This window comes from Bradysia coprophila (genome assembly GCF_014529535.1).
Source record: "Bradysia coprophila strain Holo2 chromosome X unlocalized genomic scaffold, BU_Bcop_v1 contig_128, whole genome shotgun sequence".
NCBI lineage: Eukaryota > Metazoa > Arthropoda > Insecta > Diptera > Sciaridae > Bradysia > Bradysia coprophila.
Window position 1 is genome coordinate 3,491,289 of NW_023503295.1, and position 22,641 is coordinate 3,513,929.

The 22,641-nt window shown below is 35.3% G+C and overlaps 1 protein-coding gene across 1 annotated transcript in view; it reads right to left on the reverse strand.

Annotated features, from left to right (window-relative positions):
- Positions 1-523: 523 nt before the first annotated feature.
- Positions 524-22,641, reverse strand: part of LOC119067745 (J domain-containing protein) — a 79,048-nt gene continuing 56,930 nt past the window's right edge. Inside the window, exons 3-4 of the mRNA XM_037170875.1 lie at positions 6,201-6,317; positions 524-1,304 (exon numbers count right to left, since the gene is read on the reverse strand). Of these exons, the coding sequence (XP_037026770.1) occupies positions 1,101-1,304; positions 6,201-6,317 (321 nt within the window). The 3' untranslated portion in view covers positions 524-1,100. The remainder of the gene's footprint in view (positions 1,305-6,200; positions 6,318-22,641) is intronic.

Genomic DNA, 22,641 nt, shown 5'->3' on the forward strand with positions numbered 1-22,641 from the left:
TAATGTATAGATTTCAGTCCTGCAATTGTATGTTGAATATAGTTGATATATTAGGGGTCTCCCATACAAAGTGATATGTTTTGAGCAGAAAGTAGTTTTGTGCTGGACACAGGTGGCAGCACTAAACTATTGGTGGGGTGATATTGTCAGCACATAATGTGTACATTTTAGTCCTAGAATTGTATTTTGGGTGCAGTTGATATATTAGGGGTCTACCATACAAAGTGACATGTTTTGAATAGAAAGTAGTTTTGTGTTCGGGTGCCTGAGCAGCACAAAACTTTTGGGTAGCATCATTCGAAAGCACAAAACCTAGCTCATAATAATCAGCAACGAAAACCCCAACCCAAAAAGGTGGGGCGCTGACGACATATACTTCTAGAATATTCTCTCTAATTAAATTTATTTAAATGTTTTTTCAAAATATTTCAAATCCATCTAATTAAATCCCTCTAATCACATCGATAAGTTTCAACAATAAATTTATATTTTTCATTAATTTTTTAAAATATTTTTCTTTTTGTTGTTGTTAAATATGTTGGTGCTTCTTGCATATATTGATGAATTTCAGTGTCGATACAATGATGTTGAATTAATTTTATGTTCTTAATTTAACGATTAATTGAAAATTTAATTTACTACACTCAAGAGTCAATGGGTTGGTTTTAGTTTTATTTTTTTTATCTTAATTTGAAATTTCAAGATAAGAAGCGATGACTTCATAGAAAATCGTACATTTCCCATCGCAAATAAATGAACATTTGCATGCTCTGTGGTTTGTCCATTTATTTGATCTCAATTGTGAATTTGTGAAAAACATAAATTTCCTATAAATTTTTGTCAATTTTTTTTTTTATTCTGTTGTCATCTTCAAATTTCATCGAGTTTTTTTCTCTTGTTTAGCACATTTGGGGGGAAGGTAAAACGAGACACGACTGAGAATATTATTTTCTTATTCAAGTAAAATATATATTTTTTTTGTTTCTTTATTTTGAGCAGCAAATCTACAAGTACATTTTTTTCTGATTTTATTTTATTTTCTTCACAAGATCAACTGACAGAAAAAAATTGAAAAAAAAATTCCCTTTTCAAAATTCAATTTAAATTTCGTAGTTACGGAATTTGTTTGCAATTTCCGAATTATCTGCACCCATTTCAGCCTTACGGCTGCCATAGTACAATGCGGCACCTCCCTCCGATGCACGACGATGAGCTGGATTCGGTTGTCCAGCTGATAGGCCGCTAGGGACACCAGTTTCGGGTAGCATACGATCTTTAGTTTTTGGGGTGGCCCAATGCATTGACTGTATGAACAAAGATTTTTTTTTTGACTTGTCATGGTTTTCAAATCTATTGAATCTAGTGCCGTTCTGTCTCTTATGCATAGTAATATCTACGTTAAGGGTGTAATGAAGTAAAAGTTCACTTTTTAAATGAAGGACTGCATTGATTTTATGAAGTAGTAACATTAAATTTAGTTATTTTGGCCATGGTAATGTCAAAGCAAGAAAGACTTCTCTACGGAATGGAATTTTGAATTTAACGTGATCGGCTCACGGTACACGGATACGGTATATATCGAAGAAAGCACATAGCTACTTGATTTGTAACGTGATGTATATGAGAGAAACGATATCTTTACAGAAGAACGAGCCGTCAGAACAGTCGGAGCGTTTGCTGCGACTGAGCCCCGTACAAACCCGTACATCTATTGCGTACGTGACCCTAGTTCGTCCGTCGCCCTACTCTTACCGTAAGCCTACTGCGCCCGTAAACGTCGGTAAAGTAAAATTCTTATGAAATGTGTACGTCTTAAAAATTGCGCATAGCGCAATTACGAAGCCCCGTACGACGTTCCTTTCAAATGTAACACAAATTTCGAATTGACCTAAAATTAAGTAAGTATCATTTTCACCGATTTATATTGATTTTACAAAAATCCAAAATGGCGGCCGACGGCCATTTTGTTAGGAGGTGGAAAGTACAACGGCTGCTTTACATTCGTTAGTACCTTTCAAACAAAAAAAAATTCATGAAATTCGGTTAAATTTTACTCGAGATATTAACAAAAAACACCACCTTCACTGTACGGCCGAGTAGCCACATATAAGCTCACTCCAAGAGACCTAGCTCACGCTCCGGTAAACCGAATTTCATAAACTTTTTTTTTCCCTGATTGGTACGGTCAATACCTATCTAATAAAGCAAAATCCATCTAAATCCGTTCAAATTTGACTAACCTACAAGCAAAAACGGATTGCCGCCCTGTACCTAGTTCACACCAAGGGGTCTAACTCACGAGTCGGTCATCCAATTTCCATAAACTTTTTTTTTGTGGATAGGTATTGTAAATACCTTTCATTTGATGTATCACTTACAAGTGTAGCCTTTAAATGGCCAGAGAAATCTTTGGAAAACGTCGAAGCACTTATGGGGCCCCAGCTCTGGAGGGGTCGACCCAAAATCGCCCATCTTCGAACTTAGCCTCACTATTTCAACTACCTTTCAAAGAAAAAAAATTTTTGAAATCGGATTTGATTTACTCAAGATATCGACTTGACAGACGGACAGACGGACAGAAGGACAGACAAAATTTTTATTGCGGATTCGTTATCTATGAACATAGGCAAACACTTTGCCCTTACCGTCTGCTTCGAATTCCATCAATTACACACGGCATCGTAATCCTATAAGCCCCTTCGTACTTCGTACGGGGCTAAAAATCTGATAAATTTATGAAAAAATTGAACGACTAGATATTTTCAAGCAGGCTCGGGTTAAAAAAAGGACATCCCACGTTAAAACATTCCATCACACGTTAAAAAAGGCCATTCACGTTGAAAAAGGAAGTCGTACAAACAAATAATAAACTGAATAATAAACAAAACTAAAGTCAGGTTAGATTTTTGAAATTAAAGTTAGGTGGTACTGGCCATGATATTTCGAGTTTAGTGAGGAGATGAAAAGAGATATTTTCGGTTGACATCTTCTTCAAATCTATTTTCTACCATGAATCCATGATGGTTCATTTTAGTGCAAATGTACAAAAATGTAGACTATGTTGCCTTCGACTTTTGCCAAAAAAATGAGCATTCATGATAAAAAAATAGATTCTAGAATATTACTGGTACGCCAGCACATGAGAGAAACCAGCACATGAAAAGTGAACGCATCCTAAGCTCTCTCTTGAGAGAGAGTTGAATTTCTGAAATAAAAAACCGCACATCTCTGGGATTGAACACGGGCCCTCTCACACATCAGCTCATGATAATTCATGTGAGCTAAATCGTTCTTACATGAAGTGCGGTAATTGTCGAATAGTATATATCTGGGCTCATTGTACTAATTACGTTTATTGGTTTTGGATGAGAAGGAAGCCTTGGATCGACGTCTTCTTATAATATTTTGAAAGCTTGTAAATTAACACTTCAAAATCCAAAATACGTCATGGGTCCAAGACTCCTGGCCCGAGATATAGCTTCTAGAATTTTTGAAATATTATATGAAGAGGTCGATGCGAGGCTTCCTTCTCATCCAAAACCAATAAAAGTAATTGCTACAATGAGCCCAGATAAATACCATTCGACAAATACCGTACTTCATGTAAGAATGATTTAGCTCACATGAATTGTCATGAGCTGATGTGTGCGAGGGCCCCTGTTCGATCCCAGAGATGTGCGGTTTTTTATTTCAGAAATTCAACTTTCTCTCAAGAGAGAGCTTTAGGATGCGTAAGTTAAAATTTCGTAGAAAAAGCACGATTACGTTATAATTAGTCAAAAAATAAAAATTAGAATTGAACGTCAAATAATGTGTTGACTTGGCCAATTAAGTGAGCCTTGATTGCACGAGTTTGAAAGTTCGATAACCGAGTGTAGCGAAGCGGAGCGAGTGTAATTGTTTTCACACGAGGGTGTATACGAAACGAACTGCGTTCTAATTTTTAGCCCCGTACGAAGTGCTGGGGGCTTATAAGATTAATATGCCGTTTGTAACATGTTGAATTGGAAGCAGACGGTAAGGGCAAAGCATTTGTCTATGTTCATAGATGACGAATCAGCAATAAAAAAAATGTCCGTCCGTCCGTCCGTGACCCCTCTAGCTTGAGTAAATCACAACCTTTTTTCAAAATTCTTTTTTTCCCCGACTGGTATCGACAAAGGTAAGGTCAAGTTCGAAAATGGGCATGGTAGGGTCGGCCCCTCCAGAGCTAGAGCCCTATAGGTGTTTTTCAGTCTTTCGACGATATCTACCGAAATACGCACGCAATAGCTGCTTGCGATATATCAAATGAAAGGTATTGACGAGTAGAACAAAGTTGTTTTTGAGTAAGATGCAACGTGGGCTTGTTGGGAGGGCTCAAAGGTCGTTACTCGGCCCTAAGTGTTTTTTGCACATAAATCGAGTAAATCTCAACCGATTTTGCTAGATTTAGTTTTTTATGGAAGGTAATTGAACACTGAAAAGAACGTGGCAAAAAAAGTTTCAAATTTGGGTCCTTGGACTAAGGCCGCTACTCGGCCCTAAGTGCTTTTTGCACATAAATCGAGTAAATCTCAACCGATTTTGCTAGATTTAGTTTTTTATGGAAGGTAATTGAACACTGAAAAGAACGTGGCGAAAAAAGTTTCAAATTTGGGCCCTTGGACTAAGGCCGCTACTCGGCCCTAAGTGTTTTTTGCACATAAATCGAGTAAATCTCATCCGATTTTGCTAGATTTAGTTTTTTATGGAAGGTAATTGAATACTGAAAAGAACGTGGCGAAAAAAGTTTCAAATTTGGGCCCTTGGACTAAGGCCGCTACTCGGCCCTAAGTGTTTTTTGCACATAAATCGAGTAAATCTCATCCGATTTTGCTAGTTTTTGTTTCATTTGAGAGGTAATTGAATACCCAATGGAAAGTTGGCAAAAAATTTTGGGTTTCTAAAATAATGTCGTAAATTGTTGGTTTTATTTGAAGGGTACTTCGTACGGGCTTTCGTAATTGCGCTATGCGCAATTTTAAAAATGAACAGTTTCAGTAAATTTGACAATGCCCAACTCGACTTGCATTTTGGTAACAGACGCATTAGAGGGTTGTAGACGTATTAGGGTTCCGGGCTTATTAGGGCTACGGACGTATTATGGTTGCGGACGAAATAGGATTACGGGTTGTACGGGGCTAAGTCGCAGCAAACGCTCCGACTGTTCTGATGCCTTGTTTTTTCTCAGATCGTAACAGTGGTCGAATGTGTATAGAGTGTAGATGATATATGGTTTTAATATGTTTAAATAACCACAAATGTGCAGAATTCAAAATTAAAAAAGTTTTTAACGAGACAGATTGTTGATTAATTCTATGGACAGCAAGAACGTCTCGATAATTAAAACGGAAAAATAATCACTTAAAGTAAGTGAAAAAAAATCAGGTTAGTCAAAAAAAAAATGTAAAAAACAGAGGTAAACTTCAGGCATGGTAATACATTTCGATTGAAAGTCACTGGGGAGGAGAGTGTGATTTACGTACGTGAATAATTCATAAACTTATGCAACCTTTGTTGTAGTTGTGCTTAACGTTGAATGATAACGTTTTTTTTTTAAAAAACTATTTTCTCATATTTGTGAGGGGAAAAAATGTTTGATTCACGAAGTTTGTGGAGAAGTTTCTTTTTACATTTTGTTTTATTCACGCATTTTACCTTCATTCCTATATGGGCCCCACAAAAATCTATTTCTATTTGAACAGACGGGGTAAAAACAAAGTACATGGAAAACTGCTGACCTAGATGAACGGTTAGTTCAGTTATTTTTAGATAAGCTAACATTGCAAGTAAAGTCGATTCAATCAATAGAAACTACAGCGCCTTTGGTACAACAGGATTCGATTCAATTTGTATTTTATTTGAGTAACAAAGCACAAAGCAGGAGTTTTTGTTCTTTCGAACGTCGTATCAGTTTTCGTGCTAGGTACACATGTCAATGATTATACTTAATTCATTGTAACAATAGCAACTCAATACACTGTACCCAACGTGTATGATATATAAATTAAATGGCAACAATACCACGGGCGGGGGTTTGGGATCAACAAATGTATAAAGCTATAAAATGAATTGTGCTCCAACATAAAATGTAATACCGGGTCGGGTTAGGCTTTATATTTCGATTCAATTTATTTTTGATTGTGATACAATTTTTTGTTCCGTTTTTCTTCGTTTACCTGATGTACGTGCTCCTTCATGCCCAACCAATTTTTGTAACTGATGTTAACGCCACTGTTACGCCATTTGTCGTAGTTAGCACGTTTGGCTGGGTCTAACAACGTTTCTTTGGCTTGCTGTGGAAAAACAAATTTATATCCAAATGAAATTCAATTTAATTTGTTAATGGGGTCAGTCTATACATTTCGATTCAATCGAACATTATAATATTCTGGAATTAAGTAATTAGCCCGAGAATGTGTTCAATTGAAGTAGGAAAACAGATTATTTTACAATAATTTTCCGGTCGTCCTGTGATTCAATTGACGATCAATATGTACACGTTCTGTTTTAATAACCTGATGGTTTTTCTTTAAATCTAGATTGTAATCATAACCATTGCGCCCTGGTAATAAGCCCCTCAAATCAGTTTTTAGGTCTTTTTTCCATAGGAAAAAAAGACCTATTGTGGCCACTTCATCTGTCCGTCCGTCTGTCCGTCCGTCTATGTCACAAATCAAATGTGATTGATAAAAGTAAGAATTGCAATGCTACTATGAGCAAACCAACACCAGGCAAATCAATTATTATTTGTTATCTGGTAACCAATCGCTCATAGCAGACATTGCAATTTGAAAGTTTGGTAGTTGTTGGTAGTTGGACCCGCAAAATATTTAGCAGCAAAGATGTTTCTTACACGAGAGATGCACACCGACTGATGAAATTATTCGGTCTGCTGGCCTATTTTTAAATCGAGTATTTGGTAGTTGGCAACCAAAGTGGTAGTTGACTACCAAAGTGGAAGTTGACAACCAAAGTGGTAGTTGACTACCAAAGTGGTAGTTGACTACCAAGCTAATACGGATCTTGTAAAGATGTTTACTGTTTGAGAGCTGCACACCGACTGATGAAATTAGTCGATTCGCTTGCCTATTTGTAATTCTGAAATTTGGTAGTTGGATACCAAAGGGACACTTGAATGAGCAAGTAAACAGAAATTTTAAAAAAAATGAAAAAAGACCTTACCAGGCTTCAGCCGGTCTATTCTTGTTTGATTGATGCGTGCCATGAGAAAATTTAGGTTTGCTAACAGCTCTCTTCATTTATTCATTCTCTCTCAAGTTAATATTATATCATCAATATTTCACTTATCTATCCCGCACTGCCTACTAAGAGATCACTTTGTTTATGTTTACAAAAATAGTATGGCGAATTGAAGTTTTCGTTTCGTTTCGCTATTTTGCTAACTACATGTGACTAAATGGAAATTTTGCGCAATAGATGTGAATATTGTTAACCCGAGGCGAAGCCGAGGTTGACAACACATAGTATAGAGTTCCACTTTATTTGACTAAAATTCTGCGAGAAAAATTTGATAATTTTTCTCTTGATATTACTAACACTGGATCTGATATAATCGTGGCATAGCGACGCGTTTTTGTATTGATAACGTAAAAGAATAGTTGACGATAAAAAATGAATGCCATAGTACCAAGCGGTGCGTATACTCTACCTGTAGGTCTTTCCAAGGCCGACATTCGTACAACATTACAACAATTTAAAATTAAAAAAAAAATTGCGTCACAAAGTGGCAGATGATTCGGACTTATTAGGACGTATTTATGCATATTTTAAAAAAATTCTTAGAAGTACTTTCCTCAACATCTGCCACTTGTGACGCAAAATTTTTTTGGTAAAATTTTGTTTCTAGAATTTCTTTGGTCAAATTTTTCCTGTTACAGTTTTTGCGTACAAGCGCAGAATGCGTCACATCCAGCGATATCAGTTGTTTTGGAAGTATGCACAGGGACCTGCGTCACTTTTACTCTTTTGAGAGTTTTTGACTGATATCAGTTCTTTTGGAAGAATTAGTAGATTGAAAAATTTTAAAAATTTTAAAAATGTGAAAAATTTTGAAAAATTTTAAAAATTCTGAAAAATTTTAAAAATTTTAAAAATTTAAAAAATTTGAAATAAAGTCGAAGCATTATAATTTGATCGATTCTATTCATTTTTAAATAATTGTAGTTTTCGAAGAAATCATTTCGAAAACATTACAGTATAAAAGCTTACACATGCGCATTAGAGCTGTTTACTCGCGGTATACCTGCGGGTAATCCGTTCAAATGCACGTGTCTAAGCTTTTATACTGTAATGTTTTCGAAATGATTTCTTCGAAAACTACAATTATTTGAAAATGAATTAAATGAGTAGAATCGATCAAATTATAATGCTCCGACTTTATTTGAAAAATTTGAAAATTTTAAAAAAAATTTGAAAAAATGTTGAAAGTTTTGAAAATTTTGAAAATTTTGAAATAATTTGAAAATTTTGAAAAATTTGAAAATTTTGAAAATTTTAAAAAAATTTAAAAAAAATAAAAAAAATTAAAAAAAATTTAAAAAAATTGGAAAATGTGAAAAATTTCAAAAATTTTGAAATATTTGAAAAATTGTAAAAAAATTTTGAAAAATTTAAAATATTTTGAAAAATTAAAAAAAATTTAAAAAAAATTTAAAAAAATTGGAAAATGTGAAAAATTTCAAAAATTTTGAAAAATTTAAAAAATTTTGAAAAATTTGACAAATTTTAAAAAAATTTTGAAAAATTTAAAAAAATTTGAAAAATTTAAAAAATTTTGAAAAATTTAAAAACTTATGAATAATTTTAAAAAAATTAAATTTAGGGAAAAAAATTGTGGCGAGCAGAGCTTACCAAAAGCGAACAAATTTGTTCTACCATACCCATCCACACACACACACTTAAAGGTGTTCTTATATGGGGCTTATATGGGAACTTCGAGGAGCCCTAGCTCCGAAACGAGGCCGGTTCCCCCAATTTTTTTTTTTTCTGGAATGTCTTAGAATGACGACTAGAATCTACTCCCAAAATTTCAACAAAATCTAAAGAAGACTTTAGAAGATAGGAAACACGGACGGACGGACGGACGGACGGACTAACAAAGTAACGTAGGGTTTTTTCATTTCGTTTAAAGTACTGAAATTGACCAAAATGTATGGAAATGGGGCTTCTTGGAAGATTTTTTGCGTGGCCAAATTTTAAGCTGCAAGAACGTGTGATAGCTCGTTGAACTTGTACGGACGCCTAGTTTTTTTTAATGGTAATTTGGAGTCATTTGTATTTGAATTGTGGAACTTCAATATTTGCTGTATATATGGTTCTGCAGTCTACGACAAAAAAAAATTTTTTGAAATTTTTTCTAGTAACAGGACTTGCGTCACGGGCGCTATGCTAACGCGCGCCCATGATTTTTTTAGAATTGAAAGACGAATCCAACGAACTATCACTCATTAAAATCGGAGACCGCTTGTTCCCAAAGTTAAAAAAAAATCACCTGAAGTTTTGGCGATATCACTCTTAACTTTTGTCTTGTCGACACCTATTTAGGAACAGTGATTTCTTCCATTGAAAAATGTTTAAAAGTTTTGCTGAGTTCTTATATTTCCTTTATTTTCTTGTTGAAATCAAGAAAAATCGCAACCTTAGCGGTATGTTGCCTCCTAATGAAGAGTTTTGTTCATATCTCCGCTTTCATAGTATAACTGAATTAATGCAAACAATTTTCTTGTATTCTCCACCATGCCACATTCATCAACATAAATATTTATTTATAGGAGTTCACAAGCGAATTCAGTCTAAAGACGTTTGTTATCAATTCGCTTGAAATAAACAATATTTTAGCAGATGCTGTGATGCCATTCACAAAGTACGTGCACGAACAATGACGTATTTCGCATCCTCTCACCCTGCGTTTAAAATGTATAACGATTAACGTTTTGTTCCCCGTAAAGAGAAAACGTAATTTGTGAATGGCTGCACTGTACTTTATGTTTGAAAGCGAAAACTTTGCAAAACTATAACTTGTCTAGTAGTCACGTGGAAGGGTTTTCATACCATATAAGTTTTCGATTTTGTTTGCATAAATTACCAGACTCAAATAATTTTAAAATTTGTAGAAATATATATTGTATACGTACATCCATACATGATGCATAATTGCATAAAATGTTTAATGTTTCTGACTTACTAGAAATTTCGTATAAATTAGACATCACAATAGAACTAAGTCAAACGATAGCTTCTAATTTGAAATTTACGATTCTTCTTGTTTAATTCAAAATTGGTTAGGATTTTAGTTAGAATAACAGAAATAACTAGCATATCAAAGCTTTAACGATATGAATTTGGTCGTTCGATGTTTGGTAATTGGTAATAATTATTATAATTAATGGTGAGCACGCGTCTCGAAGAACTGATTCACTGACGAATTGCTATTTAAATTATGAATATGGTCAAAGTCATAGCTCGAAAATAGTAACATTTTGAGTGAGGAAGATCGCAGGGAACCTTAAGAGTAATTAAGAGGGCAAATTGAACTATCAAAAGCGAAATAGTGTCAGCGCATACATGTATTGGTGTAAAATTATACGAAATGTGCATCTTATACAAACTGATGTTTGAGACCACATTTCGTCATACAAATTTCCTCTCTAGGTATAATTACTCTAAGTTTAAACCTTTGTTTTGCAGGGAAAATGACGATGTTCACAGTACATACAGACAGTCTAAGGAGCGAAAAATACTAATTTTCCCGCTGGCGACTCTTCTCTTTGACGATCGAGATGGCAATAGTGGGAAATGCTGTTTGAAACTAAAGCCATAACACTGCTCCTAGCATGGACACTGAACCGAGAACCGACATGGGTCAAATTTGGAGGCTTTGGTGATAAGATCTGCCGCTAAGAATTATTTGTATTGTATGTTTTAACTCATACAACGAAAACAAGTCATATCTACCTATACCTATACCTCTAAAGGAAACGCACTGTCTACTGTGATTTCATCAGCTGTCAAATATTTTCAATGTTCATGCTAGGAACAGTGCTGTGCTAAAGCTCAAATGTAATAGATTTTCCTATAATTCTTTTACAATTCTAAAACATTTCGTTAAAAGACTACTATGTGAGCTCTATTTTTGTGAACCAACTTAACTGCATGACATTTCATTAATACTTACCGGAGTGAAGTTAATAGAGCGCAAATAAAGACGTACTGAATAAAATTGTGGCGCCTCTACAGGCCAACCGAGGTTTCCTATTCCTTTCCGTTATGCATTTATGTCGCTACATTCTATGTTCAATTTGTACCTTTTGGGACGATATTTTTCAGCAACGCACTCTTTGCGGCAAATCACATATCCCAACAAAAATCTCTTCGAGAAAAGTGTGACGCAGTCTTTGAAGTACAATTTCTAAAATGAATGATATCGCTAGAGTTGACGCTTTCAGCTTCGTTACGCAAAAATTAAATTTTACACCCAATTTTAGTTCAAACAAGCTGGCTTAGTTTTTCTCATCATCTGCCAAATAATTTTTACCAAAAAAAATTTGACTGGAAACAACCAAAATTTTACCAAAAAAATCTGCGTCGCATGTGGCAGAAAAATTGTCTTGCTGGTCTGTTCCTGGACATTTGCCACTTTGGGATATCAGTCGTTTTAGAAGTTTTAGAACACTGCTTTATATAACAGTTTATAACAGAAATTCGGAAATTTGACGAAATTCGAAAATTTGACGAAATTCGAAAATTTGACGAAATTCGAAAATTTGACGAAATTCGAAAATTTGACGAAATTCGAAAATTTGACGAAATTCGAAAATCTGACGAAATTCGAAATTTGACGAAAATCGAAAATTTGGCGAAAATCAAAAATTTGATGAAATTTGACGAAAATCGAAAATTTGACGAAATTCGAAAGACGAAAATCGAAAATTTGACGAAGAAAGTAATTCTCTATCTGCCACCATTCAAGAAATATCTCTAAAACCCCAATTGACCCACCCATTTCCAACTTTCGACATTTTTCACAAATGCCCTTCTTTTCTACTCGTAAAACTCTGAGACTTTGCCGAAGAAAGTAACTCTCCATCTGCCACCATTCAAGAAATACCTCTAAAAACATAATTGACCCACCCATTTCCAACTTTCGACATTTTTCACAAATGCCCCTCTGTTCTACTCGTAAAACTCTGAGACTTTGCCGAAGAAAGTAACTCTCTATCTCTCATAATCGCAAAAATATTAGTCCTTTCATCCTACGCTCGAGTAGCTCAAAATTTGGTCACTCTAATCACTCTAGCTCAAACGAATCTGCCCCGATTTTTTTAATTATTTTTTTGTTCGAATCGTGTTACGAATACCTTTCATTTGATGGGTCGCACGCCTCTGTAGGTTTCAATACAGCTAAGCTACAGCCGAAAACGCGTTCCCGACCCTCGAAAACCACACTCAGAAACCACTTCGAGGCCAATAAAACAAAATTCTGGTTTTTCCTGGGGTAGGGGCGTATCACATTTTCATTTTTATGCAAACCCTGAGGTTCCTGCAAAATTTCATGGAGATTGGCTGACTAGTTTCCGAGATCGACCGTCGATAGATAGACAGATAGATAGACAGATAGATAGAAACATACAGCGTAAGTTGAAAGTTGAAAGTTGAATTGTTTGGAAAACGTTAATTTGGTGCATTTTCTATCAAAATGACCAACTTCAAAACGATGTATCTCCGGCAATTAAGTTACATAGTCGAGTGATAGCTCGTTTTGCTCGTATTTGAAGCGCAAATAAGATCGAATAGGATTTGTGGTGATACAGGCCAAAGGAAAGAAACTTAAATTCTCGCCTATATATAGTTGCCGCATCTCAAAAAAATTTCTTCGTTCTTTTTTTTGGAAGTTAGACTGCGTCAAGTCCTCCGCTATCGCTTCGGACATGATTGCCATTTGTCAGATACCTTTTGGACTTTTGATTTATTTAAGTTTCAGTTCCACATTTTCGAGAGCCTTTGCCCTTACGCAATTCACTACAGGAATCAATTTCTCATTTGGCTGGAATAGCAATCTGAATTATGTGTTAAAAAAAAAAGAGATTTAGGATTACGGCGAAAATTGAAAATTTCCTCTCAAATGTAATTTTATTTTCGTTACACAAATACGTAATGGGAGTGGCAATAGCCTAGATATACATTTCGTTTGAAGTCGATCATTTACAATCTAATTCCGTTTATTTATCCTACCTATACAAAAACCTACGAAAATTTGTTTTAAAAACAAAACTCATAATTTCTAAAAAGAAATTTCTACCCCTACACCGATGTTATATACGTTATACAACATGCGGATAAATGAAAAAAAATAATGCTGGTGTGTAGTCAGTACCTACCTATTCGTATTTATATGATAATCATGTAAAGCGTTCGCAAAAGGTTGCTAATAAATATACAACGATTTGGGGTGCGACAAATTGGGACATTAAATGAGAGTCGAATTATGAAAATTAACGGGGAAATCTGTTAGAGCTAATAAGAAGCTTGATTAATTGGCTTATCAAAATAATACGAACCCAATTTTCGAATGTTGTCGTGTGTATTTATGCCTGATTGCTAGGAACTTTTTTTTTGCTAAAATGTCACACGTCGTGTTATCACACACAGCGCTAGTGCTAAGCACACACAATATTATATTATCCAAATTCAAACACACAACAAAACAATAAATTTAAACATGAGCCCCACAAAACGGAACTAAATTCAATCTTAATTTCATTTAAATTTAATTTTATGCGAATTTAAATAATTATTCAAATCACGAGCATAAAATTGCGAGAAAATTTCAATTGAAAATAATATTCATGGAAGGGAACGAACGGTGTGTAATGTGTATCGCCCAAAACCACTTACAGTGGAGGTATGACGCAAGTCCTGTTATCCACTTACAAAAGAACTGATATCGGTGTAGGTGACGCTTACAGATTCGACACGCAAAAAGATATGCGTCACAAATGGCAGCTGATGAGGAAAGCACGCGAAAGCTTGATCAACAAAACTTACCCGAAAAATTTTAGAAAGAAAATTATAACAAAAAAATTTGCGTCAACAAGTGGATAACAGGACTTGGGTCACACCTCCACTGTAAGTGGTTTTGGGCGATATCAGCTCTTTTGTAAGTTTAGATTTTTTAGAATTTGGTCGCAGATAATAGACAATCATATTGTGCGGTTTGAACGAAAAAATTCTTCTTACAAAACTATATAACTTTCTCTTTCATCTCAACCTTCCAGCTTTCATTTGACAAAAATCGAAAATTTTACAAATTCGACGAAAATAAAAAAAATGACGAAATTCGATAATTTGACGAAAATCGAAAATTTGTCGAAATTCAAAAATTTAACGCACCTAAAACGCTCATAGCTCCAAGATAAGCGACTTTTTAGGAAAACCATGAAACACGTGTCGACTAGAATGTGAAACTCTATAACTTTGTCTTTTAAACGAACTTTCTATCTGCCATATTTTCTGAGTTATGGGTCCTATAGTTCAATAGCTTAAAACGCTCATAGCTCCGAAATTATAAGCTTTTATAAAAATTCCTTCAAATTAGTTTTTTTAGAATTACGTCCTTGACATACACTGAAAATTTCAGCCAAATCCACCGGTAAATTCAAAAGTTTCGTTGTAACAAAGCGACAAAGTGACAAAGGGACAAAGTGACAAAGGTTGGTAAAATTCATCTATTTCAAAATGTATGGAAATCAATTTCTTCATACAAATTTCCAAGTTTTGAAATTTAATATCTCGACCAAATCTTAACCTTAAGAGGCGTGTGATAGCTCGTTGAACTCGTATAGACGCCTAGATTACGAATTAAATACGTGGGGAGTAGTAGGAGCGGAGGGGAAAAGTCAAAAAAGTTGTGTTGTTACTCAGTCCTTAAATGCAGAGGTGTCTTTGTCGAATTATTGACAGGGCTGTGTGAAACGGAGAGATACGTGTGATAGCTCATTTTAAAGGTAAAGGTTCAAAGATGTTTAAAAACGTAAATTTTGTGTTTCTATGTATTTCTTATGATTTCGAAGCAATCTAAACAAGAAAATAAAAAAAAAAAAAATTACCAAAAAACCGGTCTAAAAATCCTATGCGAATCCATGGAATTTTTTCATTAAAAATTAATATGGTGCCTACATTTTGTAAAATACAATTTTACTTTCTTCGGCAAAATTGTAGCAAATGATACAGAACAATATTACCAAAAAAAATTTTTACTTCGGAACATATTTAAGAAATTATTTAACTTTAACCTTAAATTTAAAACATCAATTTGAAGAAAAGTCGGAAAAGTCTTAAACGATTTGGAAAATTCGGAAAATCTAACTGCGCCAAAAAAAACTTTGAACCTTTACCTTTAAAATGAGCTATCACACGTATCTCTCCGTTTCACACAGCCCTGTCAATAATTCGACAAAGACACCTCTGCATTTAAACTTTGAAGGGGAGGGGAGGGGAAGGACGAGGAGGAATTTTTTGTCTCTTCTTCAGAAAATTATTTCTTCGATGTACCCAACAACCTCCAATCACTCGTTTGTCGGAACTCGCTCGGTAAACGTTCATTGCGTTATCGACTACACTAGAACAAAAAATTTTGTCAAATTTTTCAGTGTGAACGGACTTGCGTCACGGCGCTTCACTAACGTAGGGCCATGATGTGTGTGTGTGTGAAATGAGAGTTACTTTTGTTTTTACGAAATCAAAAGCGAAGGATAAATGTAAATATTTATAACATCTTGAATTTGCCTGTTTCTATTTATTTAAACACATTCAAAATAGCGTCTGTACAAAAGGATATACAACGAATGTGTGCCAATGTAAAATAGAAAACATTTTACATAAGACAAAACATCATTTCGAAATTAAAAAAAAAGTGGGGGTGACATTGCCTGGGAAATGATGGGAGAGACTCGCGTGCCAAAATGGAAATTATTTTGAAGATCTCATAAATATGACTTTGAAAATTTACTTATGCATCACTGGCATTATATGTGTGCTGTATTGTCACAAGGAAAATTGGTCGTTTTTATAAATATCTGACATTTACACCACAATTATAGGAGATGTGAGCTCAACGTGCTGGCACCAGATAGGAAACCTCAGTTTACCTGTAGAGGCGCCACAATTTTTTTTCAGTATTTCCTTCTCTGCTCTCTTTTTTCAGATGGTATAACTACACTCTGGTAGGTGAGGCGACATAACTACACGGTCAATATCGTCAGGAACGATATTATCGTTTTTTAGACGATAGTATCGTCTAAAAAACGATAGTATCGTTTTTTGGACGATAGTATCGTTTTTTAGACGATAGTATCGTCCAAAAAACGATAGTATCGTTTTTTAGACGATACTATCGTCTAAAAAACGATAATATCGTCTAAAAAAATTTCATCCAGGACGATAATATCGTCTAAAATTATAAATTTTAAAATATTTTCAGGACGATATTATCGTTTTCTTGACGATATTATCATTTAAAAAAACGATAATATCGTTTTTAAACGATAATATCGTTTTTTTGGACGATACTATCGTTTTTTTGATGATACTATCGTCTAAAAAACTATATTATCGTTCAAAAAACGATAATATCGTTTTTTTGACGATAATATCGTCCTGGATGAAAATATCCGCTGGACGATATTATCGTTATTTTCTTTTTCTGAACAAATTTATCGTTATTTTGGACGATATTAGAGGACGACAGCTTTTTTGGACAAAAACGATAATGCCCCACAATAACAGTAATTCCCAACAATAATGCCCCGTCAAAAATGGCGACCATTGTGAATGCATTCACATGGACAAGTCAATTTTCTATTTATTTTTGATTTTTATTCTAAAAGTTCGTCCGGATCTATATTTTATCACAGCAATCCGTAGATCTAATTTGTAGCGAGCTAGCGACAATGAGCTGGAAAAAAACTATTCACTTTACAACGCGCTGTTCGACGACAAACATCATCCAATACACAACAAACACGTGCTTAACCTGCAAGCGGAACACATGATGTTTGTTGTCGTACAGCGCGTTGTAAAGTGAATAGATTTTTTCCAGCTCAAAGTCGCTAGCTCGCTACAGATTAGATCTACGGATTGCTGTGATAAAATATAGATCCGGACGAACTTTTAGCATAAAAATCAAAAATAAATAGAAAATTGACTTGTCCATGTGAATGCATTCACAATGGTCGCCATTTTTGACGAGGCATTATTGTTGGGAATTACTGTTATTGTGGGGCATTATCGTTTTCGTCGAAAAATGCTGGCGTCCTCCATTATCGTCCTGGTCGATAATTTTTGGGACGATAATATCGTTTTTAATTTATTAATTTTTTTAAATTTGAGACGATAATATCGTCCAGGACGATAATATCGTTTTTAATTTATTTAAAATAAAAATTCTAGACGATAATATCGTCCTGGGCGATATTATCGTTCTGGATGGTTGTTGAAGACGAAACACAAAATCTTGTAGATAAACACCTTTTTATAGACGGCAAATATATATTAAAAATGGGTTCATTTGGTTCCGTAAATTTAAATTTTATAATAGAAAAATTACACAGACTAATTATGAGATGATGCGAGAAAAAAAAATTAACTCCTAAGTTCCGACACCGTTCCGGCGCCCGGCTCGCATTGCGGCCCTCCGCTTCGCTCCGGGGCAATGGGCCGGATCGCTCGGCGTGTTTAAACGCTTTTTATGTGCAATGAATTACACAGACTAATTATGAGACGATGCGAGAAAAAAAAATTAACTCCTAAGTTCCGACACCGTTCCGGCGCCCGGCTCGCATTGCGGCCCTCCGCTTCGCTCCGGGGCAATGGGCCGGATCGCTCGGCGTGTTAAAACGCTTTTTATGTACAATCTAAGTTGGTATTCATTTCGTAAAAAGATGAATTATTTAGGGACGAACTAAACGCCTTTTTTAAACACTGATGTGTAGGTGATTTCCTCTGACAATTGTTTTTTGATATTTTGGAAGAGAATTCGGTTCTTGCTGCACCTCTGAGTAAAATTAAGTCCTGGACAATATTACCACCCAAAACTAAACGATAATATCGTCCTGGGCGATATTATCGTTTTTTTAAACGATAGTATCGTGCTGGACGATATTATCATTTAAGAAAACGATAATATCGCCCAGGACGATATTATCGTTTTGGACGATATTATCGTACAGAAAACGAAAATATCCATTAGATTTTCTAGAACGGTAATATCGTCCAGAAAACGATAGTATCGTTTTCTGAACGATAATATCGTCCAGAAAACGATACTATCGTCCAGACAATATTTTAGAATTTTCCAATTTAGACGATATTATCGTCCTGGATGAAAATTTTTTGGACGATAATATCGTTTTTTTGGACGATAGTATCGTCTAAAAAACGATAATATCGTTTTTTAGACGATAATATCGTTTTTTAGACGATACTATCGTCCAAAAAACGATATTATCGTTTTTTTGGACGATACTATCGTCTAAAAACGATATTATCGTTTTTTAGACGATAGTATCGTTTTTTAGATGATAGTATCGTCCAAAAAACGATAATATCGTTCCTGACGATATTGACGGTGTCGAAATGTCCCGCCACCCTCTGGTAAAATAGTGTCATAGCTGTGAAGTTGGTTAACGAACAAATAGAGCGATGACACTAGTTATTTTATGATGAAATGTAATAGAATTATACGAAAATCTATTTCATTTGAGCTTTACTTGAGCTTTACATTTGAGCATATTCAGCGCCCTGAGCCATTCAACTTTCTAGCTTTCCTTTTTTCTTTACCATCAAGATAAAGATGTCCGTTTCCCCTTGGGAATTGTCAAACCTAAAAGACTCTCAAACGATTAGTTCGTAGCGCGCGAGCCTAAATAAAACAGCAATGGTACTGGTACACGTTTACTTAGTAACTCAAATATTTGTATTTCAAGTAGTATACAAGAAGTAGAACAAGAGTATTTCAAGTAGAACAAGAAGAAGGAGATTTTTGGAGATTAGAGATTTTTTATCTTGGTAGATACATTTGTGCGTCAAGCGTCAAGAAAAACCAGCCTTTAATTGTGGTCCATTTAATCCATTTAATCCATTATCAATTATATTTAAAACATTTTTTTCAGTGTTTTAAAATGATTCACTGTTATATCAGGCCGAATGACATTTGTACGGCAGATGACACTACCTTGTACCATGATAATTTGAGACCTTTATCGTTTAGTGAGCTCATCATTGTGCAGTAGTAATTGATCAATTTTTGGTTGGAGTTTTCAGAACTAATACCACATCGAGACACATTGTAAATATAAATAAATCCAGACTGGTTCCTGGTTCCATATTTCCTATTCATCTCATATACAATCAAAGCAGATTCCTTACGTCTTACGACACATCCCAATCCTAAATTGCGAAAAAGGGATGGATTCCAATACACTCTGCTCTGACAATATTGTTATTTATTACCACAGTCCTGCATACACCCGACGTTGTAAACAGATTTAATGAGTTAATAAAATTAAAATGAACATCCCAGGTAGATACGATGGTTGGTTGAGCGAAATTGTTCGAAAGAGTGATGATGCAAGCACGGGAGTAATAATTTTTTTTATGGTAATCATGCTAAATGGGTGGAATTCAGTGGATTACAAATTTTTTTACATTAACCCCCTGTATATGGTATGGTATACTCAGCGAATACATCATAGATTTAGATGAACCGGTGATTTAATACACACATTTTTTGTGTAAAATTTTCCGACACAGAAAGAAATTGCATATTAGAGTGGAATGAAAAATGTGAAAACGGGGAAAAAAAACATGTTTTCTACTGTGCGCTATTGTAAACAGCAAAATAATAGCCGACAAAATAGGAATCGCAAAACGGTTATTAAAATTTTAATTTGGTTTGTAACATTGGGATGCCAAACTCACAAGATGCACTGATAAAAAAGAGGAGAAAATCTTACCTGTCGCAGGTAAGTTTGTCTCAAGTTAGCCTACAACAGCTACCACAGCTGTAGCTCTTCATACAACAACTACAGCTGTAGCAGACAACATAGATTATCTGAAGACAAAGTTACCTGCAACAGGTAAAATTTGTAACTCTTTTTTGTCAGTGTGTAACATCTTTATCCAAATCGGTACAGCTTCCCTTCAGGAAGCCTTCGCGACCACAAGATGTTGGCAGATTACGGTCCAAGATGATTATGTCGGAATCTTTTTCTTTTTTCCCAGTCTACGACGTATCGATGGAAAATGATAAAATAGTCGGACTTCCGACTCGATACAAGGACACAACGTTGAATTACCAAATTTGATCCTCATACAGTTGCTGGCACCATATTGAAATTGTGTCCTAGGAATATCGATCTCGGTGGAAAGATGAATGACCAGTATCATTTAAATAAGGCTCGGATCAGGTCAGATTTACCTGCATCTGATCTGGATTTATCCGAAACCTGTTATGACCTGAACCTGATTCTGCAATTGAACTGACCTGAATATAGTGATCGTGCCTGCTTATAAAAAGGGTTTGGAAGATGAAGTAGGAAACTATCGACCAATTTCGCTGCTACCAGCGGTTAATAAGATTTTAGAAATTGTCGTTCAACGCGCTCTCACTCGCTTCCTCAAGAGTTGCAACTTTTTCAATGTACGCCAGTATGGATTTAGGGATGGGAGCGGTACGCACACTGCTTTGTTTGAGCTGATCAATGTGATTAATAAGGACATTGATGATAAGAAGGTGGTCTCTGGACTGTTTATAGACCTGTCCAAAGCGTTTGACACAGTTGTCCACAAGCTGCTTCTCATTAAGTTAGAGCGTGCTGGGGTGAGGGGTGTTGCACACGATTTGATCAGAAGCTATCTGACCGATAGAAAGCGGTGCACGGTGTGTAATGGAGTCACTAGTCCGTTGGTTGATGTGACGATCGGTGTTCCGCAAGGTGGCGTCCTGTCACCTTTGCTTTTTGTAGTGTTCATTAACGATTTTTTCAAGCTGCCGATCCATTCCACTCCCTTCGGATTTGCCGACGATACGAATATGTTCGTCTCTTCTGCAGTCGTCGCTCAAAACGTTTCCGATCTATCCGAAGACTTGCGGGTTGTTGCTGAGTATTTCCGTTTGAACAAGCTTACTCTCAACCTGAATAAGACGAAGCTGGTTCACTTTCGCAAGCCTCATGTGAAGGTTGACGGTCAGCCAGTTTTAACCTTTAACGGCGTTGAGATTAATGTTTTTTCCTTGGTCAAATGTCTCGGCTTGACTCTTGATCAGTTTGTGAGTTGGGACGATCACATTTCCAATTTGTGTTCGATTGTGTCCAAGTGTACTTAAGCGTCTTCGCTTCTTGCCTAAAAAGATCCTTCGCCTGATATACTTTTCTACTGTTCATTGCCATTTGACGTATTGTGTTGGCGTGTGGGGTTCTGCCAAAAAGTCATTGATTGAAAGGCTTCACGGTTTGCACAAGAGAGCGCTAAAAGCCACCCACCGATTGCCATTGAGGTACCCAACTGAGCGTCTTTTTAGCGAGCAATTTCCGAATGTATTAACGGTACAGCGTATGTACGAATACGCGGTCTGCAAATTCGTTTTTTGTTGCATCAATGATCTGAAACATCACTCGCTGCAGTTCTCGGACAATCTTAATTGCTACCAAACAATTTATTCATACTTGCTGAAGAAACCTAAGATTTCGTCGAACTATGGTAAACGTTGCCTGCTTTATTCTGGTCCGACGCTATTTAATGGCCTTCCGCCAACGATCAGAAATTCACTTACCCTCAATCAATTTTGTCGTTCGTTGAAAGCGTATTTACTGACGCGACTCGATTCTAATTAAAGTAAATCAGCTGTAAACGAAAATCACGATCGAATAAAGAGCAAATATCACTTCCATCTGTTTAAGAATTTAATATGAAGATTTAAAATACAACCATCACCTCATGGTACTTTTCGCCTTGCTAGCTGTCCTTGTTGTCTAGATTTATATCAACTTTATTAATTTGATTTTATGTTAAACTGTTGTAGCTCCTTAGAATTGTAACGCATACTGGAGCTACGCTGTGTGTTTAATGTTAGAAGTTTTTTCTTGGAAATAAATGAAATTGAAAAAAAAAAATTGAAATCAGTTCAGACCTGACCTAAAACCTTTGTTTGTTGTGTTTCTTTGCCGTTGGTTTCAGAATTTTATGTTGTTTTTCTTGGTTTTAATCGGCAATAATTGAAATAAAACTTTTTAGTTCACATAAAATTCTGACCTAAAACCTGAAAATTTGTGTAAAAATATCAGGTCAACCTGAAACCTAACAGAAGACCTGAAGTATCAAGTAATAGTACATTTTCTACCTTGGTGTATATTTCGAGAATAACTTCGTATGTACAATTGTATATAACGAGCGCCAGCGAGTGTATATACAATTGTACATAAGAAGTGATTCGAGAAATATACACCAAGGTAGAACAATGTTTTATCTCCTGCAAGCTGATATTTCATACATTAGCGAAATAACCACAAAAATTTGGATTTAAAATTAATTAATTAAGCA